Source organism: Camellia sinensis, chromosome 12 (genome assembly GCF_055761805.1).
Source record: "Camellia sinensis isolate YWXY chromosome 12, ASM5576180v1, whole genome shotgun sequence".
Taxonomy (NCBI): Eukaryota; Viridiplantae; Streptophyta; class Magnoliopsida; order Ericales; family Theaceae; genus Camellia; species Camellia sinensis.
In genome coordinates this window covers 144,194,444-144,212,792 of record NC_138972.1, presented here as the reverse complement: position 1 = coordinate 144,212,792, position 18,349 = coordinate 144,194,444, and the positions used below count along the sequence as shown (strand labels likewise).

Genomic DNA, 18,349 nt, shown 5'->3' with positions numbered 1-18,349 from the left:
CTAACAATGCAGCTAAAGCTTAAATATCCAATCAGACTTGACACAAAATATATCTTCAACAATTTGTTAAAATTTTGATTTGCACCAAAAAAAAAGAGTAAATAATGCATCTTTTAAATTTTAATGAGAATTATTTCACTAGAATACTGCCAAAGAGAGCTCCCCTGAATGTTAGGTTAGAGCTAAAAATTGACAAATTTTCTTTGTAAGTAAATGATTTTGCCCCGAGACAGAAGGACATCGTACAACAGGAGGAAAATTTATTTTAATTTACATGAAAATCGTCAAGAATCAATATAGGCCCAAGAACTTCCACCAGAAACCCCCAACAACGCCCCAGATTATAGCATTAATAAGCGCCATGACAAAGCCCACTCTAAACACGTCAGGAAGGTCTACGTAACCAGCTGTTCAAACATGGCAAAGAAAACTATCAGTCCTCAAAACTGCAACATCTGCTAGGATACAAAATTTATAATAATTACTTGTGTGCAATCTTAAACTATTGAGGATGCTATTAGTTAGTTATCAATTCCAAATCTTAAATCTCTTTCTCTTCAATCTTCTCAATAATCAACAGCAAAAAAAATAAATATGAACATAAACATATACTATAAAAGGAACTAACATAGTTAAGGTGAATAGATTTGAGAATCCTAGAAACAGGTGAATATGTGTACTAGGCCATGGAGGACCATGATTTGATACTCACCCCCTAATGGACTTTCAAGATAGTATAGAGTTTGAGTTAGAAGATACTCGCCCCTAATGGACTTTCAAGATATTATAGAGTTTAAGTCAGAAGTGGGTAGAGAGAGTTTGAATTGAGAGAAGTAAATTCACAAGAAGGTAGAGTTTGAGTTGATAGTAAGAGTACACAAAAGAAAAACAATTTAATGGAATTCACAAGTTTAGAATTGCTTTGTTAGTTTGGCCAAATGATGCCTCACATATGGTAACAATCTAGATTCTTCCATCATAATCAAATGATTGCCTCCCATAGTTATAGACATTCAAGGCTTTAATTAATAGTCTAGACATTTACAAATATCAATGATCAATGATCTAGTAGCATGAAAGCTATCTATATCCTTCCACCACCTTATGACGGAAAATTTTTACAATTATCTACCGAATTATAGACATTTCTACAAAATTTTACACCAATTTAGAATCGAATTTGTAGTTAATTGATAAAATTTCCAAGTTGCGACATTATTCCTACCTAAATTCTTCGTGGCCATTGATGGACACCAATAAAATGAAAAAAACCATGACTGCTGACCGCACAGATACATGTTTGAAATCACCACCAATTGAACGTATCATCACCATCAAAGTTGTAATTTAAACAAATTAAATCAATGAATTGGTGTTGGGTTTTGGTGAATGATGATAGTGTTGTAATTTAAACAAACCAAGAGGAAAGGATCAAGCGAGTGAAGGATTGGGATGGAATATTTTATTGTGGTGGGCCTATCGTTTTGCTTATATGTTGATGGTCAATTGGCTGTCCGTAAACTTGGTGTTTTATGAGAAAATAGTGTATAATTTATTCATTAAGAAAAAGTCTTTTGAAAATGTGATTCCATCACACATTTCAAAATATATTTCTTTTTCACGTTTGGCTGATTCGTACATACTCTCTTTCTCTCATCTTCTCCATTCTAAAAAGCAAAGGAGTTTTTAAATTTTGGGTCTACTCAGTCATCCGGCCAGTTGACTAGAACAGTTTTTTTTTTTTTTTTTTCAATCACCAATCGCCACCTGTTATTTGAAAAAAAAAAAAAATATATATATATATATATTTGTTTTTGATATCTTTTAAATATAGAAATTATTATTTTTAGACCAAAATGACAAATTATTTTTTTGAATTAAATGTTAAAAAGAGTGGTTATGAGTTTTGAATAGAATTTTCAATAGAGTTTTGAGTTATGTGACTAGTTATAAGTTATAAATTTTTGAATTAAGTTTTGAAAACTTTTTTTCAAAACTCATAACCAAACAACTTTTCTCAATTCATATGTCACATCAAAAATTCAAAACTCTTTTCAAAACTCATAACCAAACAACTTTTCTCAATTCATGTCACATCAAAAATTCAAAACTCAGTTCATAACTCTTTCCAAAACTCATAACCAAACAAACTTTCTCTTTTCAAATCATAATTTTAAAACTCACAAACTCAAAATACAACTCTACTCTCAAATCATAATTCCAAAACTTTACCAAACATTACCTGATTTTCCTTCCTTGACACCTATTAATGACTTTGTACTTTTCTACGACTTCTATTGAATGACGAATGAAGATGGAAATAACATGCACAATGACTGAGGAAGGGGTATATTTTAGAATATTTAATTTTTATTTTTATGTTTGGATTTTAAATTTGTCGACAAAAATGGAAAGGACAAAACAAGAAAAGAAAAGATTAAAAAAAATCATAATTCTAAAAGTCGGAGAATAACAAATGCCTTCACATAATAGGTTTAAGAAAACTTCACAACAATCTTAACATATTTTTCCTTGTATTTTAATTATAATTTTTTTAGTACATTAATAGAAAATTATAAATATGTACAAGACAGATCCTCAAAACAAACATAAAAATAAAAGGCCCAAATGTAATAGAAGTCGGTTTGGACCAAGCCATTCCAAAAGTGCATATTTTTTCCTATGAGCCCACAGGACAGCCCAGCCCAGCGCAACCCATTACATAGTAGACAATAACAACTGCTTTGTATTGTAAAAGTAACTCCAAGAAAGGTCACTTAAGGAGAATTCTACGATACACCTCCCTATCATATGCACCTTTAGTTACACAATTTTCTTCTTTAATTATGATCAATTTTCTTCTTTAATTATGACATTATTTTATGCCTCATGTAGTGTTTTTTTTTTTTTTTAGGATGTACCTCATGTAGTGTTTGGTTATGACTTTTTTAAGTTAGGACTCAAAAAGTATGAAATTATACTATTTTCTTCTGTAGTTATAAAATGCATATGGCACACGTGCAAGGCATGGGCTACTTGCACCAAATTATTTTTTTTTTAAATTTTGATCGTACTTTCTTATTTTATGTTGTGCTTGGTTCATAAATTTAGGGAGTGATTTGAAAAGAGAAAGGAAAAAGTAGATAAATTACGAATAAAATATATCTACATTTTACCTAATTTAACACATTTTTCCTTTTTCTTTCCAAATCCTTGAACCAGACATAGTGTTTGTTTTAGAAAAAATATAATTGAATGCTTATCTTGTAAATGTTGAAAATAAATAATTTCATTTTATTTTTCTAAATTTAATGACATTTGGCCTTTATTTTAATTAAGAGGACTGCTATTTGCCCCCACCTTCTTACTTTGGCTCCTCCACTTCTTTAAACCCCCACCTAACATTTTTTTCTTTGAACCTCCCACCTTAATACCAACTCTATCCCTAACCCCAAATCCAAATCCAAATCCAAATCCAAATTCAAATCCTAACCCTAACCCTAACCCTAACCCTAACCCTAACCCTACCAACTCCGGCAACAAAAATAGCTCTGACAACCCAAACCTTAACCCCAAATCCATTTTTTTACCTTCAACATCAAGAGCTATTTCTGTTGTTGTTTCGCCAAAACCTGATTCAAGTCCCACTTGCTTTTCCATCATCGAAACACCCACCTTAATCTTCGCTCTCTTCTTCGATCCACCGCTCGATTTTTCTTCTTCATTGAATTTTCTCGTGATTTTTTTCAGCTTCGCTTTCTTCAACTAATTGCAATGGTTCTCGCAATACGACCTTCCTGGCAAAGCCTTCTCACTGCACTACCAGCTTTGGCTGCCTTGTCTTCGGCACCGGTGATCTGACGAGACATCCATCACAACTGATCACCAAAAATCCAACAGCTGAGATCGTTTTCACAACGATCATTCAAGATCTCTCTCTCTCTCTCTCTCACTCAATCTCTCTCTTTAATTCAGATTTGCAAAAGACGAAGAGGAAGAGGAGCTGGGGGTTGAAAGATAGGCTGCGATAGTGGAGTAGGGTTTGGGGTTGCTTGTTAGTGAAAATGGTGGTTGCGACGGTGAGGGGTGGTCGGAGATGGTGGTGACTACCAGAGGTGATTAGGGTTAGGGTTTGGAAAACTAGGGTTAGAAGATTAGGAATGAGGGTAAAAGTGGAATTGTAGGTTGGGATAAAACTAGAATTAAAAAAAATGGAAGAGGTGAGAGTTCTAGGAAGAAAGGTAGGGGTTAATAGCATTGCTCTTAATTAATTAAGTATTATTTGAGATATATATATATATATCACAAAATAAGATTTTTCTTCTCGGAATTGAATAGAGTAGAAGATTAAACAAATCGAACCGTTCATATTGTAGGTTAGTTAAGCATATCATCCATTGAAAAAATCAATTACTCGGATATGTTTTGAATTGCTCAAAAGAATTTCATGCTATTTTTCAGAAATAAGAAGCCTTTTTATACAACAATCGGAGAAAACAAGAAAAAAATTGTTTTTTTTTTTATAAAACAATAAAAAATTATGAGAAATTTTATTTACACACTATACAAACTCTCAATACACACCACAAATAGTGTTTGGGTATAAACTTTCAAACAAATGTCAAATGTTAGGATTTAAAGTTTTGAATAAAAATAAATTATTTAAATATACATTGGCCTCGTTTGGTAGAGCTGTGAGAAAGTGATTATAGATTATAACTTAACATATTATAACTTACAGCTGTGAACATAAGCTGGTAACCTGTTTGGTGTAGCTGTGGAATTATGGATTTCAGCAGCAGAGTAGTGATTGATAAATAAGCTGTAAAATAACTTTTTTCTGTATAATTGTCATTTTTGCCCTTGTAAGATATAAAATTTGTGATTTCATTTATAATTCATTTTTTTTTCTTTTTCATTTTATTTTCTTTTCTTTCCTTTTTCACCTTATTTTCTTTTTTAATTTATTAATTCATTAAAATTAATATTCATGTTCTAATTTATATTAATGTTGTGATTTCATTACATATTATCTTTCATATATTCATTATCAAAATTATTAATTTTTTTCTTCTCTTCTTTCTCCGTATTTCTTTTCTTTATTATTATTATTATTAATTGTGATTTTAGTATAAAAATTATCAATTGCTCATCAATTATTAATTATTATTATTATTATTAATTTGTTCATCGATTATTAAAATTAGTATCAATTTGTCCATCAATTAGTATTATTATTATTTTTCATATTATTATTATTATTCATTACAATTATTTTTAGTAATATTTCATTTTTACTAAATATTAATTCTGAAAAGTAATTTTTTTAATTATGAAAAGTAAATATTAATTGAAATAAATTGTGTTAAATATTAAAATTAGTATCAATTTGTCCATCAATTATTATTATTATTATTTTTCATATTATTATTATTATTCATTACAATTATTTTTAGTAATATTTCATTTTTACTAAATATTAATTCTGAAAAGTAATTTTTTTAATTATGAAAAGTAAATATTAATTGAAATAAATTGTGTTAAATATTAAAATTAGTATCAATTTGTCCATCAATTATTATTACTATTATTTTTCATATTATTATTATTCATTTTAATTATTTTTAGTAACATTCATTTTTAGTAAATATTAATTCTGAAAAGTGATTTTTTTAATTACGAAAAGTAAATATTAATTGAAATAAATTGTGTTAAATATTAATTCTGAAAAGTAAATTTTTAAAATTTTTTTCATATTAAATATTAATTCTGTTTTTAATTAATATTAATATTAATATTGATTTTTTTCCTTTTTTTCAATTTATTTTCTAGGGTTTGAAAACCCTAGCTCCGATAGCACAGGGGCGACGACCAGCGCTAGGGTTTGAGATCGCGATGGTTCAAATCGACGACGGCGTTGGATGTAGCGCGATCGCGATGGTGACGGCGTTGGTTCAAAGAGAGAGAGACAGACAGAACTTCGCGATCGCGAGATCGACCGGCGCCATGGATGTAGCGCACAGAGAGAGAGAAAAAGAGAGAGAGCGAGGGAGAGAGAGAAGAGAGAGAACTGTTTCATCGCCGGAGCAAGCCGGAAATCGCCAGAGCTTCATCAAAGAGACAAAAATGAGAGATTTTTTGATTTATATACATGGTACACTCGTAATTATTTGAAATTGTGAGGGGCATTTAAGTCATTTTGCTCCTCCAAACACAGCTGCGCACTTCAGCTCAAAATTTAAGCACCCTTGGAGTTGCTTTTACATTTAAGCCGAAAATGGCTTAAATTAAGCCATAATCTATGCCTCATAAGTTGTACCAAACACACCAATTCAGCTTAATTTAAGCCAAAAGCTTATATAAGTTGAAAAAAAGTTTTACCAAACACCCCCATTCTATTCAATTATTTATATCCAAACAACTACTTTATGTTCATAAATTTATATCCGAACATGTTTAAAGTAAAATAAATATTTTGATAGAATGATAATTTTATTCCAAGAACTATCTAAGAATTTTCGAAATGCTACTATGCACATCTCACTCTTGGACAACTATAATCAAAATAATTATACTTTATCTTTTATTATGTAAGATATTTTAAATAATATTCATAACTTAACATAAAATAAATTAATAACTAAAAAACAAGAAGAAAAAAGGCCAACACATGTAAGTGGCACTGCTTTTAGAGAATTCCCAAATGGGACCAAAAGCATCTAATGGAGCAAGCCTAGAAGAGGGGCAATTCCGGAAGGACAGGCGAAATATAAGCCATCCACCTCGTATATATATAGATATATATAGGGTAAATTACACTTTTCATTCCTATAGTTTGACCCAACTTTCACTTTAATTCCTCTTGTTTTAAATTGAATAATATTAACTATACACTTCAAGTCCAGATTCAATTTGGTCCTTCCGTTCAAATTCCAGTCAAATTTGTCTAAATGTACTCCAACTGACAGTGCCAAAAAATCATGAATTTTAACATCCAATTTGTATGGAAGAACAAAATTGAAACAGTAGTTGAAGACTAGGGTCAATATTGTTCAAATTGAAACAATAAAGACTACTGTGCAATTTTGGTCAAACTACAAGGATGAAAAGTATAATTTACCCTATATATATAAAAGATAAATGATGATGATGATTGATCACCTGATTAAAATATACTTTTATAATTACACTATTAAAAGAGTGAGTAAAAAAGAAATAGACGCACCTCCATAGTATACAGCAGCCTGACCACTGCTATAATGCGTTAGAGCACCGAATAGATTTGTATTGTAAGCTAAAGCCAGTGCTGCCAACACGCCAGGTACCCCGGATGCCAAGTGCATAGCAAGAAATGCGGAGTATAAAGCTCCCACTTGACCGGTTTGACTTGCAAACAAGTAATGGATGAGGAAGTAAGCGGCTTGAAGGACAGCAAACGCGGCAGGCCAGCTCAAAGAGAGAGATTGAAGAGATAAAGCCACATAATCAGACATCCATTTTACAATGCCAAGATTGGTCAATTGGCCTGCCATGCCCACGAGAACTGCAAACCAAGCCAAGGTGTCCCATGCTGATTTTTCACCCAAGCAGTCGTCCCAATCAAGCACCCCCAACAATAGTAGTATTGATAAGCCCAGCATAGCAGCAACAACACTTGCTATGCCAAGAGCATCTCTGCATGCAGAACCAAGAAAATCAACACACTTAGGAACCTAATAATTCTAAGATATTACTAAATCAAATATTCCTATCATTGTTGAATCACAAATATTGCACTGGGTGAATATGTCAATCAACAAGAAGGGTGTGTTCTAAAACAATTGCATTGAACAACAATAAGGTGCTACTGGCACTAAAATTCAGCATATAACGGTCACTTAAATCAAGGGCCAGCCATGTTTTTCAGATTTATTTTTTCCGAAGGAAAAAGGCACTTTAATGAGAATATAACATCAAATTTGTGATCACTGGAACTTATTTGTAATATACTTTCTTCACAAAACACCACAGGTGAAGCTCAACTGAAATCTGAAACACACAAACTTGAAAACTAATGGCTCACAAAGCATTACTGTGCAGATAATTTGGTAACTTGTTGTTTTGTTAGACATGCCAGCACAAGATAATGTACCCTCATGAGACATATTAGCGTAGAATCTCGTTTGTTTAAGGAAAAAGACTAAGACCCCCACCACCCCCACTGTTTTTTGATTGGCCCAAAATTTTTTTTTTTTTTTTGGCCTCGGTCTCACAGCCCCCCACGTGGAGGTGGGGGTGCTGGGGGTCCCCAGCACTGCCGTTTGTTTAATAAGTACATGTGCATCAAATTTATGAAATGCATTTATGTATATACCTAATAACACTACCATTGAAGGTTAAGCAAGGTTGTATCTACGTGATGTATATTGTTTTGTTATATTGTATATTTTTATTATATCTTCAAATGAAATATTCATATATATATATATATATATAACATATACTAAAAATATAAAACTATATATTTTGCACTTGTCCCCACACGTGGTGCCCGAAATTTTTTTGAAAATTGTTGGTGTCTGTGTGTGTCGCGTCCATGCTTCTTAGATTACTATACTATCCTTATTTCTAACTAAACTAACAAACTAAATAAATGTATGAAGTTTCGAAGTGTTCTTTACCTTTATGGGATTTTTCATAATTTCACCACCCATTTGCATACTGGAAGTATACCAAGACTTTGGAAGTAAAAGCCAACAAGAAGGGGGGGAAAATGATTTATCAACAGTGAATATAATTCCATACAGGGTTTATGCCATTTTTATCAAATATAAATGCAAAGTTGATGTACCACTCCTGATCTATTCTAACCAAAACGACTTTGCTTTTCTAAACATCAAATAAAGCAAAAAGAAACATCACAATTTTTTCTACCACTATGTATGTATTGAATGATGTATGACATGATTCTGTCTACCTTGCTTGCCTATGATGACAAAGGAAGCTTGCACAATTCGGAACCTTCATTTTGTAAGGCCTGCAGTGTGCCTAACATGCGAAAGTGTTCATCGTAGTTTCATTCAACAGAGATCAATGGGAATCTCTGTCCTACTACTCCCTTTAAAATCTCCTGGTGTTTGTTTCTACAATTTTTGTCACAAGTGAATAACAAGGTGCAATTGTAACCCATCCGTCTATTAATACAAGTTTGTCCATCTAGATCAATTCCTAATTTCTTAGAATATCTCCACTTCCCAAGTGCTTGAACTTTTAACCTCAGTAAATTTGAAATTTTCTATCACAATGTGTAAGGTCTGATTTTGTACTGAGACAGAGAGATGGCAACAATATCCACTGTACCTTAGCCTATTTGTTTTCATGAGAACAATGAAGAACTCACATGAACTGCCCTCACCATAGATTAAATTAACCAATAATTATGGTTATTTACGACATTTTCTTAAAAACTATATGCTGGAGATCCCTACTCAAAAGGCATTTTAAAAGGATTCATAGGAATCATTAAAGTATGAGATAGTACTTACCCAACGACCCACAAGGAGACAGCAAGAAGCATTGTGCCAACCATGACCCACTCATTCCTTGTGACAGGACCCATAAGCTCCAACTTTTTTGAAGCTATAGCAGGGGCATCTGGCGTGTCTTTGGTTTCGGGTGGATAAAGTTTGTACAAGACAAGAGGAGTAACTAAGAGACAAACGATTGCAGGTAAACTAGCAGCCATGAACCAAGAAACCCATGGGTTTGCAACTATCACCCCAACTTCCTCGGCTAGTTTTAGGCACAGCAGGTTTTGAGCTGCAGCAGTCAGGAAAAGCGCACTAGAGTTACCAGCAGACTGTCATGCATTAGACAACAGCAATGCATAAGTCACAATACAACATGTGATGGCATATATAAGTCAAGCATAGAAGAACAAAATGGTTCTCAATTTTTAGTAACATGCAATATATAGTAATCCAAATATTGATCGCAACATAATGACAGAAGTACGGCATTGATGCTTAACCAATTAATGAAAAAGAAGAAGCTCTGCCTTTTGAAGTTTGATCAACATGAGCACACTTGGCATAAAAATATATTTCAACATAGAAATCAAACAAATAACCTTGTCTGATGGGAGCTCTATGCTAAAATCAACTCAACCAATATGGCAATGTTTCAGAAATATTGCGAAAACTTTTCTCTTTGGGGGATAATTCCCAATTGTTCAAGAGAAATAATGATAATGAAAATGTAAAAATTATGAGAGAACAAGCTTTTTGAATTTACATTCTAAGAATGAGAAAGCTTTCAGCACTTACATTTTAAAAAAACTTGCTAGCTTCCAAAATAAGGGATCAAACTTAGGTTTGGATCGAGACAACTGCAATTTCAAGATGTGTCACAATTTGAGCGTGCTCCCCAGCCACAATGGTACTAATTATTTACAAAAGTACCTAATACATTACCAATCTCAGTGACAGATAAAACCATGCATCAACCACCCAGATACAGTGCAAAATTATTGAATGTAGTCTAATGTTCTGCATCACTAGGACTAAAGAGGAGTAGGAGTGAGAACATAGAAAACAAAAGTAAAAAATCATCACCCATAAGCTGCCAAAGACAAGTTATTTTAAAGAAGAAGAAAAAGTGGATGAAGCGAACTTTTTACTTTTCAATGGGTTCACATATGCAGTATTTTTCCTCAAACCATACTTTATATCAAAATAAAAATATATTTTTTCCTTCTGTCCAGTGGGTTCATGTGACACCCAGGGGTCACTATATAGCATCGCCATGTCCGACGTCTTCCCCGTGAACATGAACACCCATGTTTTTCCCAATTCATAATACTAATCAGCATGAAAGAATTCTCCAAAAAAGGCAAAGCTTTTAGCAGAGAATTCCCAACACAAGCAATCATATTGAGTTTCTTCATCTAAACTTGGGCTCCAAAAACAATAAACAAACTACAATTTCAAAATTAATTGAATCCAATGATATCAAAATTCCAAATTAAAATTAGCAAACAAACATTCAAGCTAACCTGAAATTGAGACTGAACCAAATAAGCCCCGAGCTTTTTCGCTGATGGATCACCCGGTTTACTACCCGCGGATAGCGACAGAGACTTAATGATCGGCAAAAATACACCACCAGCTCTCGCAGTGGTGCTCGGCATTGCCGGAGCAATAAGAGCTTCACTGACAGTCAACCCATATGACAAACCCAACGTACTCTTCCCCAACCACTTCACAAAATACGTAGCAATCCTATCCCCCAACCCAGTCTTCACAAACCCACGAGCGAAGAAAAACGAAATCACAATCAACCAAATCACCTCATTCGTGAAAGCACTAAAAGCAGTCGAAAAAGTCAGGGTTTTTGTCAAAATCGATGTGGTGAGTCCCAAAAACGCCCAAGCACCAACAGGCAAAGGACTCAGCACAAGCCCAGCAATTGTTGAGAGAAAAATTGCAAGCAATTGCCAAGCTTGCAGCGAAACTTCAGGGGGTTTGGGGACGAAGAATCGAACGATTAGGCCTACTGCGAGAGAGATTACGAGCGGGACGATCTTAGCGCCTTGAGGGTTTGGTTCGGTGGTGGTGGTGGTGGTGGTGGTGGGTGGGGGAGATTGAGAGGCTTGGACTGGTTTGAGGGTTTTGGTGGGTTTTGGGAGAGGATTGAAGAGGAGGTGATTGTGGGCTTGGAGGAGAGAGAGAGGAGAGGCGGAGGAGAGAGAGGAACGGAGGGGGGAGATGGGGCGGAGGGTGGGTTTGGGAGAAATGTAGGAAGGGGGGGATTTGGAGAGAGAAGAAGGGCGTGAACGGAGGTGTACGGAGATGCGAGAGGAGGGAGAGAAGGAGGAAGTGCTGGTGGGATATGGAGAGTAGAGTGCGAAGCTCTCCATTGAAGAGAGAGAGACAGAGTGATTGAATGATCGTAACAGCAGAAGAAGAAAGAGAAGGAGAGAGAGGGAGCGGAAATTACAAGGACCATAAAGAGAGGTGGTAGTGTTTGTTTTGTTTTTAATGAATAAATTGCACTTTACCCCTTATGTGGGTCCCCCGTTTGAGAATTAAATTATTTTAATTTATTTTTTTTGATTTTTTATAAAATTAAAAAAAAAGAAAAAAGAGATGTGTGAACTGGAATGTGTTGTTGAGCTCGTGTGAATCATCATGAATTCTATTTTGATAATCTGAATTGTTTAATGTATAGAGCTACAAAAATATGTTTCGATCAAGGAACTATCAATATCTAATCAATGTGATTTTTTGTAAGCATAAAGTACTTGATGTGCTCTATATATTGAATTATTCAAATCATCAAAATAGGACCGATGATAAGTCTCACAGGACCAATAATATGCTTCAATCCACTATGTAAACTGGAAATAAGTCACCTCTTAAAAAAAAGTATACATAAAATAAAGAGACTGATTTAATAATTTATAGCGATTTTTTAATTTTTTTTTCTACAAACTTTTTCTTATTTTGGTTCGTAAAGTTTTTATTTTTTCATTTTAGTCCTTCATTTTAAAGTTTTTTTTTTATTTTAAATTTACTCTAAAAATTAACTTATATTTAAAAAAAAAAAGTGACAATAACAATTATGTGGTATAAAAATATTTTTTTTAATTTTAATTTTTTTAAACTCATATAACAAAATAAATCTTGATTTTTAAATTTTAATAAATTAAACTCTAAAATTTTGATTTATTTTCAAATCTAAATTGACAAAAATAATATTTTAATTATTAAACTTAACGAGAAATTATAGTTTAGTACACCTACATTTTAAGTCTTTAAACATAAATTATATAGTATGTTAGAAAAACAACGAATCCATATATTCAACTTGACATAGGTGGGTCTATAGGAGCTTTTGGCCCACCACTTAGAGCCTAATACATAATTCAAACACTAAACTAAAGCCCAACATTGCTGGAGCCCAACGTTGCATCAAGGACTAATGACATCTAAACATGTGTCAAGAGAGAAACCAGCCACATAAGCAGACAAAGATCCTGCAGAGTTATTGCACCACACATCAGCCATTAATGAGGTCCCCTGCGGCATTTATTACGATATCCCATTCACGTTGGAACATGACAGCCTCACCATGAGCAAGGCAAGCTAGAGCATAGATTTTCGGCCAACATGACAGGTCGGAATGGACAAGGAAATGATGAGTAAAGGATATAAGTAGGTTTCTAAGACAGAGAGAAGGTTAAGTTATTTATCACAATCCAATCTCAATATTCCGTTCATTATTATTTCTCTAATTTGCTCGTCGGAGGGTTCTCTAGGGGACTCTCGTTCCCCTGCTAAACTCTTGTGCACGTTTCTCTGTGGGCCCAACGATCGGACAACCATGTGGGAGACCTGGATCAGTCCAACCCGTTCTTCAGAGACTAGTTGTAACATCAGCTGGCGCTGTCTGTGGGAAGCTTTCACTTCATGCGGCAACTATGCTTATTGTCGCCGGAGACCCATTCCCGATAGTCCCTACCTGCCACCTACCAAGGTGGATGGTCACAATTAGATCCATGGCTTCTCAACACAACACTGCCAACCCCTAAGCTGACCCTCCTAACCCAAACGACCCATCACAATATTTCATAGAACTCACCAACAGCATTAACCGCCTAGCCGAGCAAAATCAAGCCCTGATTAATGCTTTGCTCCAACGAGACCTCTATGTGCCTCTTTCACCACCACAAGATATCCCACCTAACCAAGAACGAACCCCGAGCCATCTCTTCCAACAAGCCCACCCTTCCAACTTGGAGGGTTTGCGACCCCCTCCCCAAGATATGAACCCGCCACCTCGGGGTCCACCTCCATCAATCCAAGCACCTGCTCCTAAGGGAGAGGCCAGTAGTGTCCAGCCTCCATTGCATTCCGGTGGTGACAACGTTCCTATATAGGATGCGGAGCTCCGAGCCATGAAACTCCAACTTCAAGGAGTCATGCAGAACATACAAAACAAACCCTCTACAACAGCCAATTCCCCGTTCATCGCCTCCATCAAGGACAAGCCCCTACCTCCTAAGTTCAAAATGCCCTCGATCGACTCCTTCGACGGTACGACGGACCCAGTCGACCATTTGGAGACCTACAGGACCCTGATGGTCCTCCATGCATTCCCTGATGAGATCATGTGTCGGGCTTTCCCCGTGATGCTTAAGGGGTCGGTCCGACTGTGGTTTAGTCAACTGCCGACGGATTCCGTCTCTACTTTCTAGCACCTAAGTCACTCCTTTCTTAGCCACTTCATCGGTGCCCAGCGCCAACGGCGTCCGGCGACCCATCTCCTCAACATCCGCCAGTTGGAGGGGGAGTCACTGCGTAGCTTCATCACCCGTTTCAACACCGAAGCCTTCAGGTAGCAGAAAACGACGACAAGGTCATTCTCACGGCTTTCATGGCTAGTTTATGATCATCCGATTTCCTTTTCTTCCTCTCTAAAAACCCTCCAACCTCTATGGCAACCCTCCTTTCCAAAGCCCAAAAACACATGAATGTCGAAGATTCTCTGGCCGCCCGTCAAGATTTCACTACCAAAAACCCGACCCTCAGAGAGAAGAGAAAGAAATCTGAAACCAAAACCACCTAAACACCCCAGTATACAGACCGATCGGCACCTACCCGACCGCCCGGTTGATTCGAACGGTACACAGCTCTCAACTCCCCCATGGAACAAATCTTAAACCAGATCCAGTGAGATTACAACTTGAAATGGCCATAACCCTCACGGTCTCCTTCCAACCAGCAGGACTAATCCAAATACTGCGGTTTCCATCAGGACCACGGTCACAACACCAAGGAATGTGTTAACCTTAAAGACTAGGTAGAAAGCTTGATAAGCCAGGGGCGCCTCAATTGGTTCATGACAGCCCGCCCTCAACAACAGCCAAAGACCGAACCTACTAGGGGTAACCGCCGACACATTCCTCCCCGACAACCAGCACAACCTAACCAAGGCAATGATCGGCCCCTCGTCACAACCCCGAGCACAAGGCAACCCTGCCCCCCCCGATTGGAGAGATCAGAGTAATCGCTGGCGGACTTGTGTGGGAAGGACCATCCCGTTCGATCCAGCGAGCCGAACTCAAAAAAATTAGGCAGGGCTCCGACAAAGAAGTCGCGACTTTGGATCGCCCCCTCAAACTCCCCAAGCAATGGATGGAGCCCATCAGCTCTACGGAGGCCGATTGCACAGGCATCCGTTACCCTCACGGCGACCCCCTCATCATCTCTGCTCTCCTGTCCAACTACAAAGTCAGACGAGTACTTGTCGACAACGGCAGTTCTTCAGACATCATCTTCCTAAACGTCTATCGCCAGCTTAAGGTCGGGGAAGAAAGTTTAACCCCTCTCTAAACCCCACTGGTCGGCTTCACTGGGGATCGGGTGACCTCCATAGGCTCCATCAATCTTCTCATCACCATCAGAGAGTATCCACGGCAGACCACCAAGTTGCTCACTTTCCTTGTCGTCGACTGTCCCTCCGCTTATAACATCATCCTCGGTCGCACCGCCCTTAACGCTTTTCAAACTGTCACATCCACATACCATCTAGCCATGAAATTTCCTACCGACCTCAGGGTCGGCACTGTGAGGGGAGAGCAGACTGGCCAGAGAATGCTACTAGAAATAGGCTCATGCAACACATGCAAAATGCAACTAGAAATAGGCTCGGCTATGCTAGAAATGGCATGTGAAATGCAACAACTCGATGCACGTATTCAAATTGGAATTGAAATATTATGCAGTTAGTATGATGTGCCGAGCCTAGTGCATGCAAGATAGATGAATGATACAAACATGCGAGCATAAGGATGCTAATTGAAACATGACCTAAAACTAACCATTGAAAGCAGGTAAGTAAAAAGGAGAAAGATGTGGCGTTGGAAGACATTCACACACGCACGCACACTTATTACAAAATTTGCCCTCTCGACGGAGGGTCCGAATAAATAATACAAATTGACTAATTAACTAACTAACTAGCTAATTAATTATTACACAACACTTAACTAATTAAACAAATTAATTAAGCTACTAAAGCAGTAAAGAGGCCTCGGGGAGAGGGACAAATGCATGCATGCATGCTCGGCTCCTCTCGGAAGTCTATCGTCATGCTCATGCTGCCCTTGTTTACACTGCTCTGCACCTCTGAAAACTGTACAAGTCTCAAGGATGCTTTTGAATCACCTTCTGGGTACTATGAGAGGCCATCAGCCAAGTGGAAAGGCCATCGGCCAAGGGTAACTGGTCATCGACCAATAATGGGGCTCTCGGCCATAAATTTGTAGCCGACCGGCACTAAAGATGGCCGACCGACCATCTCTTCCTGCAGAATGCTGTTTTGCTGCAGCAGAGGACAAACAGAGCATGTCAATGCATTTACAAGACAATGTATGCACGACCACCCTCCCTATCATGTCATGGGCTCAAGAGAGTATAGTCCTCGACCCTCGGGACATCAATCACGCATTTCAATGCATGATGGCCAAAGAAGCCAAGTGTGCAAATCAATATGGAATGAATGCACAAAACACATGAAGGCCTCACACACTATCATGTTGGATCAAGAGCGTCGGCAACTAAGGATTGAGGCACGTTTCGTCACTTCAAATACGAACGTTCCTTGGTCCTCGTGTTTGGTTTGACAACCCAAACCAAACACAATGCAACATGGAGAAGCAATGTCATGCAACCTAAGCATGTAACAAGCACGCCAAATGCGATGCAACCTAAGCATGTAAGCTAAGCTAATGTAACATGAGCATGCCAAGTATGCAACAATGTTATGTAATGCAATTAGCTAAATATCATGCCGTATACCAAACATGCAAACATGATACAATACAAGCATGCAAATATCATGAAAGCAAACATGCTCAATGGACTTAAACCGAAAGGGGAGACCTCAACCATGCCCAAATCAGTGGCCATAATACCAAAACTAGGGCACCAAAAGGGAAGGCACACATGCATACATATTGGTCCACAAGCTAGGCAACAATGCACAATCCTCAAACATGAGCAAGGCATGGTAAACATGAGAATGTGGCAATGCAATAAGCTCTGAAATCATATGAGAAATTATGCCAAATCAACTAAACAAGACAAGCATAGTATGCTAATGGACTTAAAGCTGAAAGCTAGCCAAAGGACTTATACCATGGCTATATCAACCGAACCCCAAAGGGCCAAGGTGACCAAAAACAGTCCCAAGGTAGACCAAAACATGGTTAGAACATGCAAGGAATGAGACCAAAACATGCTAGAAAGGTGAGTACAAAACATGACGCATACAAGGCTAGAAAGGATGATTGCACTACACCTACTAAAACCAAACATGGTATGACTTAACCAATAGAAATCAGAGTTATGGCATGATAAAATAAGCCCAAAAACCCACTTAGATGGCATCCCAATGACCTAAGCATAGAGGCATACACAATGGTCCATTCTTGAAACACAAAACAACAACTCTTCAAAGCATTGAAAGAGTGACAAATGCAAGTGTATGGCTACACTACATGGACTGAAATTACATATGAAATGATGCCAAATCATGAAAATGGTATAAGCAATGTATGCTAATGACTTGATGCACAAAGCTTAACAAGCTAGGATGAAAGAGGCTATGCAAAACATGGCATTTATGACCAAAGCAATACAAATCAGAGTTAGAGCATGGTAAAACATGACCAAAAACTCCTTTGAGTTGAACCAAAATATGCAAGAATGGAGGTCCAAGCACATGATGCATGTTAAGGCAATAGAGAGGATTATACTACAAGTGCATGATGCAAGTAAAAGGCTGCCAAACCAACTTTAAACAGAGGTAAAGCAGGTCCTAAAAGTCACTAAAAAGTGCTGAGATGGGACCAAAACATATCAAGCAAACATGCTAATGTTATGAGCCAATAATGCAATCATATGAGACACAAAGAGAGGGGGGTGTCCCTCTCCTATTCAAGACTTCAAAACCACTTTTCCACCACTGAAAATCCTTTGGATTTCAGTGGTGAGAAGGTCAAAATGAGATGATACCAAAGCTCAAAAGTAAAGGCACAAAATAAGGCCAAACAAGGCCTAAGAGGGGGTAGACAACCTCCAACCAAAAAGTGATCTTAAACAACTATAACAAGCATACAAAATCAGAACTTTTTGTAGTTTAGAGTCAAGCTTGAAACAATATGCAAGTATGTATAAAAGTTTAAGCAAGAATGGGGTATCTAAAGTTTAGAATCTCACCCTTGAAGAACAACTTCAAGAACACTACACCAGCAACTCTCTCTGATCAAAACCAGCCTAAGAACACTAAAACCAACCTCCTAGTA

At 36.9% G+C, this 18,349-nt stretch overlaps 1 protein-coding gene across 1 annotated transcript; it reads right to left on the bottom strand.

Annotated features, from left to right (window-relative positions):
- Positions 1-111: 111 nt before the first annotated feature.
- Positions 112-16,365, bottom strand: LOC114259665 (dicarboxylate transporter 2.1, chloroplastic-like). Its single transcript, XM_028199690.2, has 4 exons — positions 11,033-16,365; positions 9,525-9,838; positions 7,226-7,674; positions 112-407 (listed from the first exon to the last, which is right to left on the bottom strand). Exons 1-4 carry the CDS (start codon positions 11,894-11,896, stop codon positions 292-294), a joined length of 1,743 nt encoding a protein of 580 aa, XP_028055491.2. The 5' UTR covers positions 11,897-16,365; the 3' UTR covers positions 112-291.
- Positions 16,366-18,349: the final 1,984 nt, after the last annotated feature.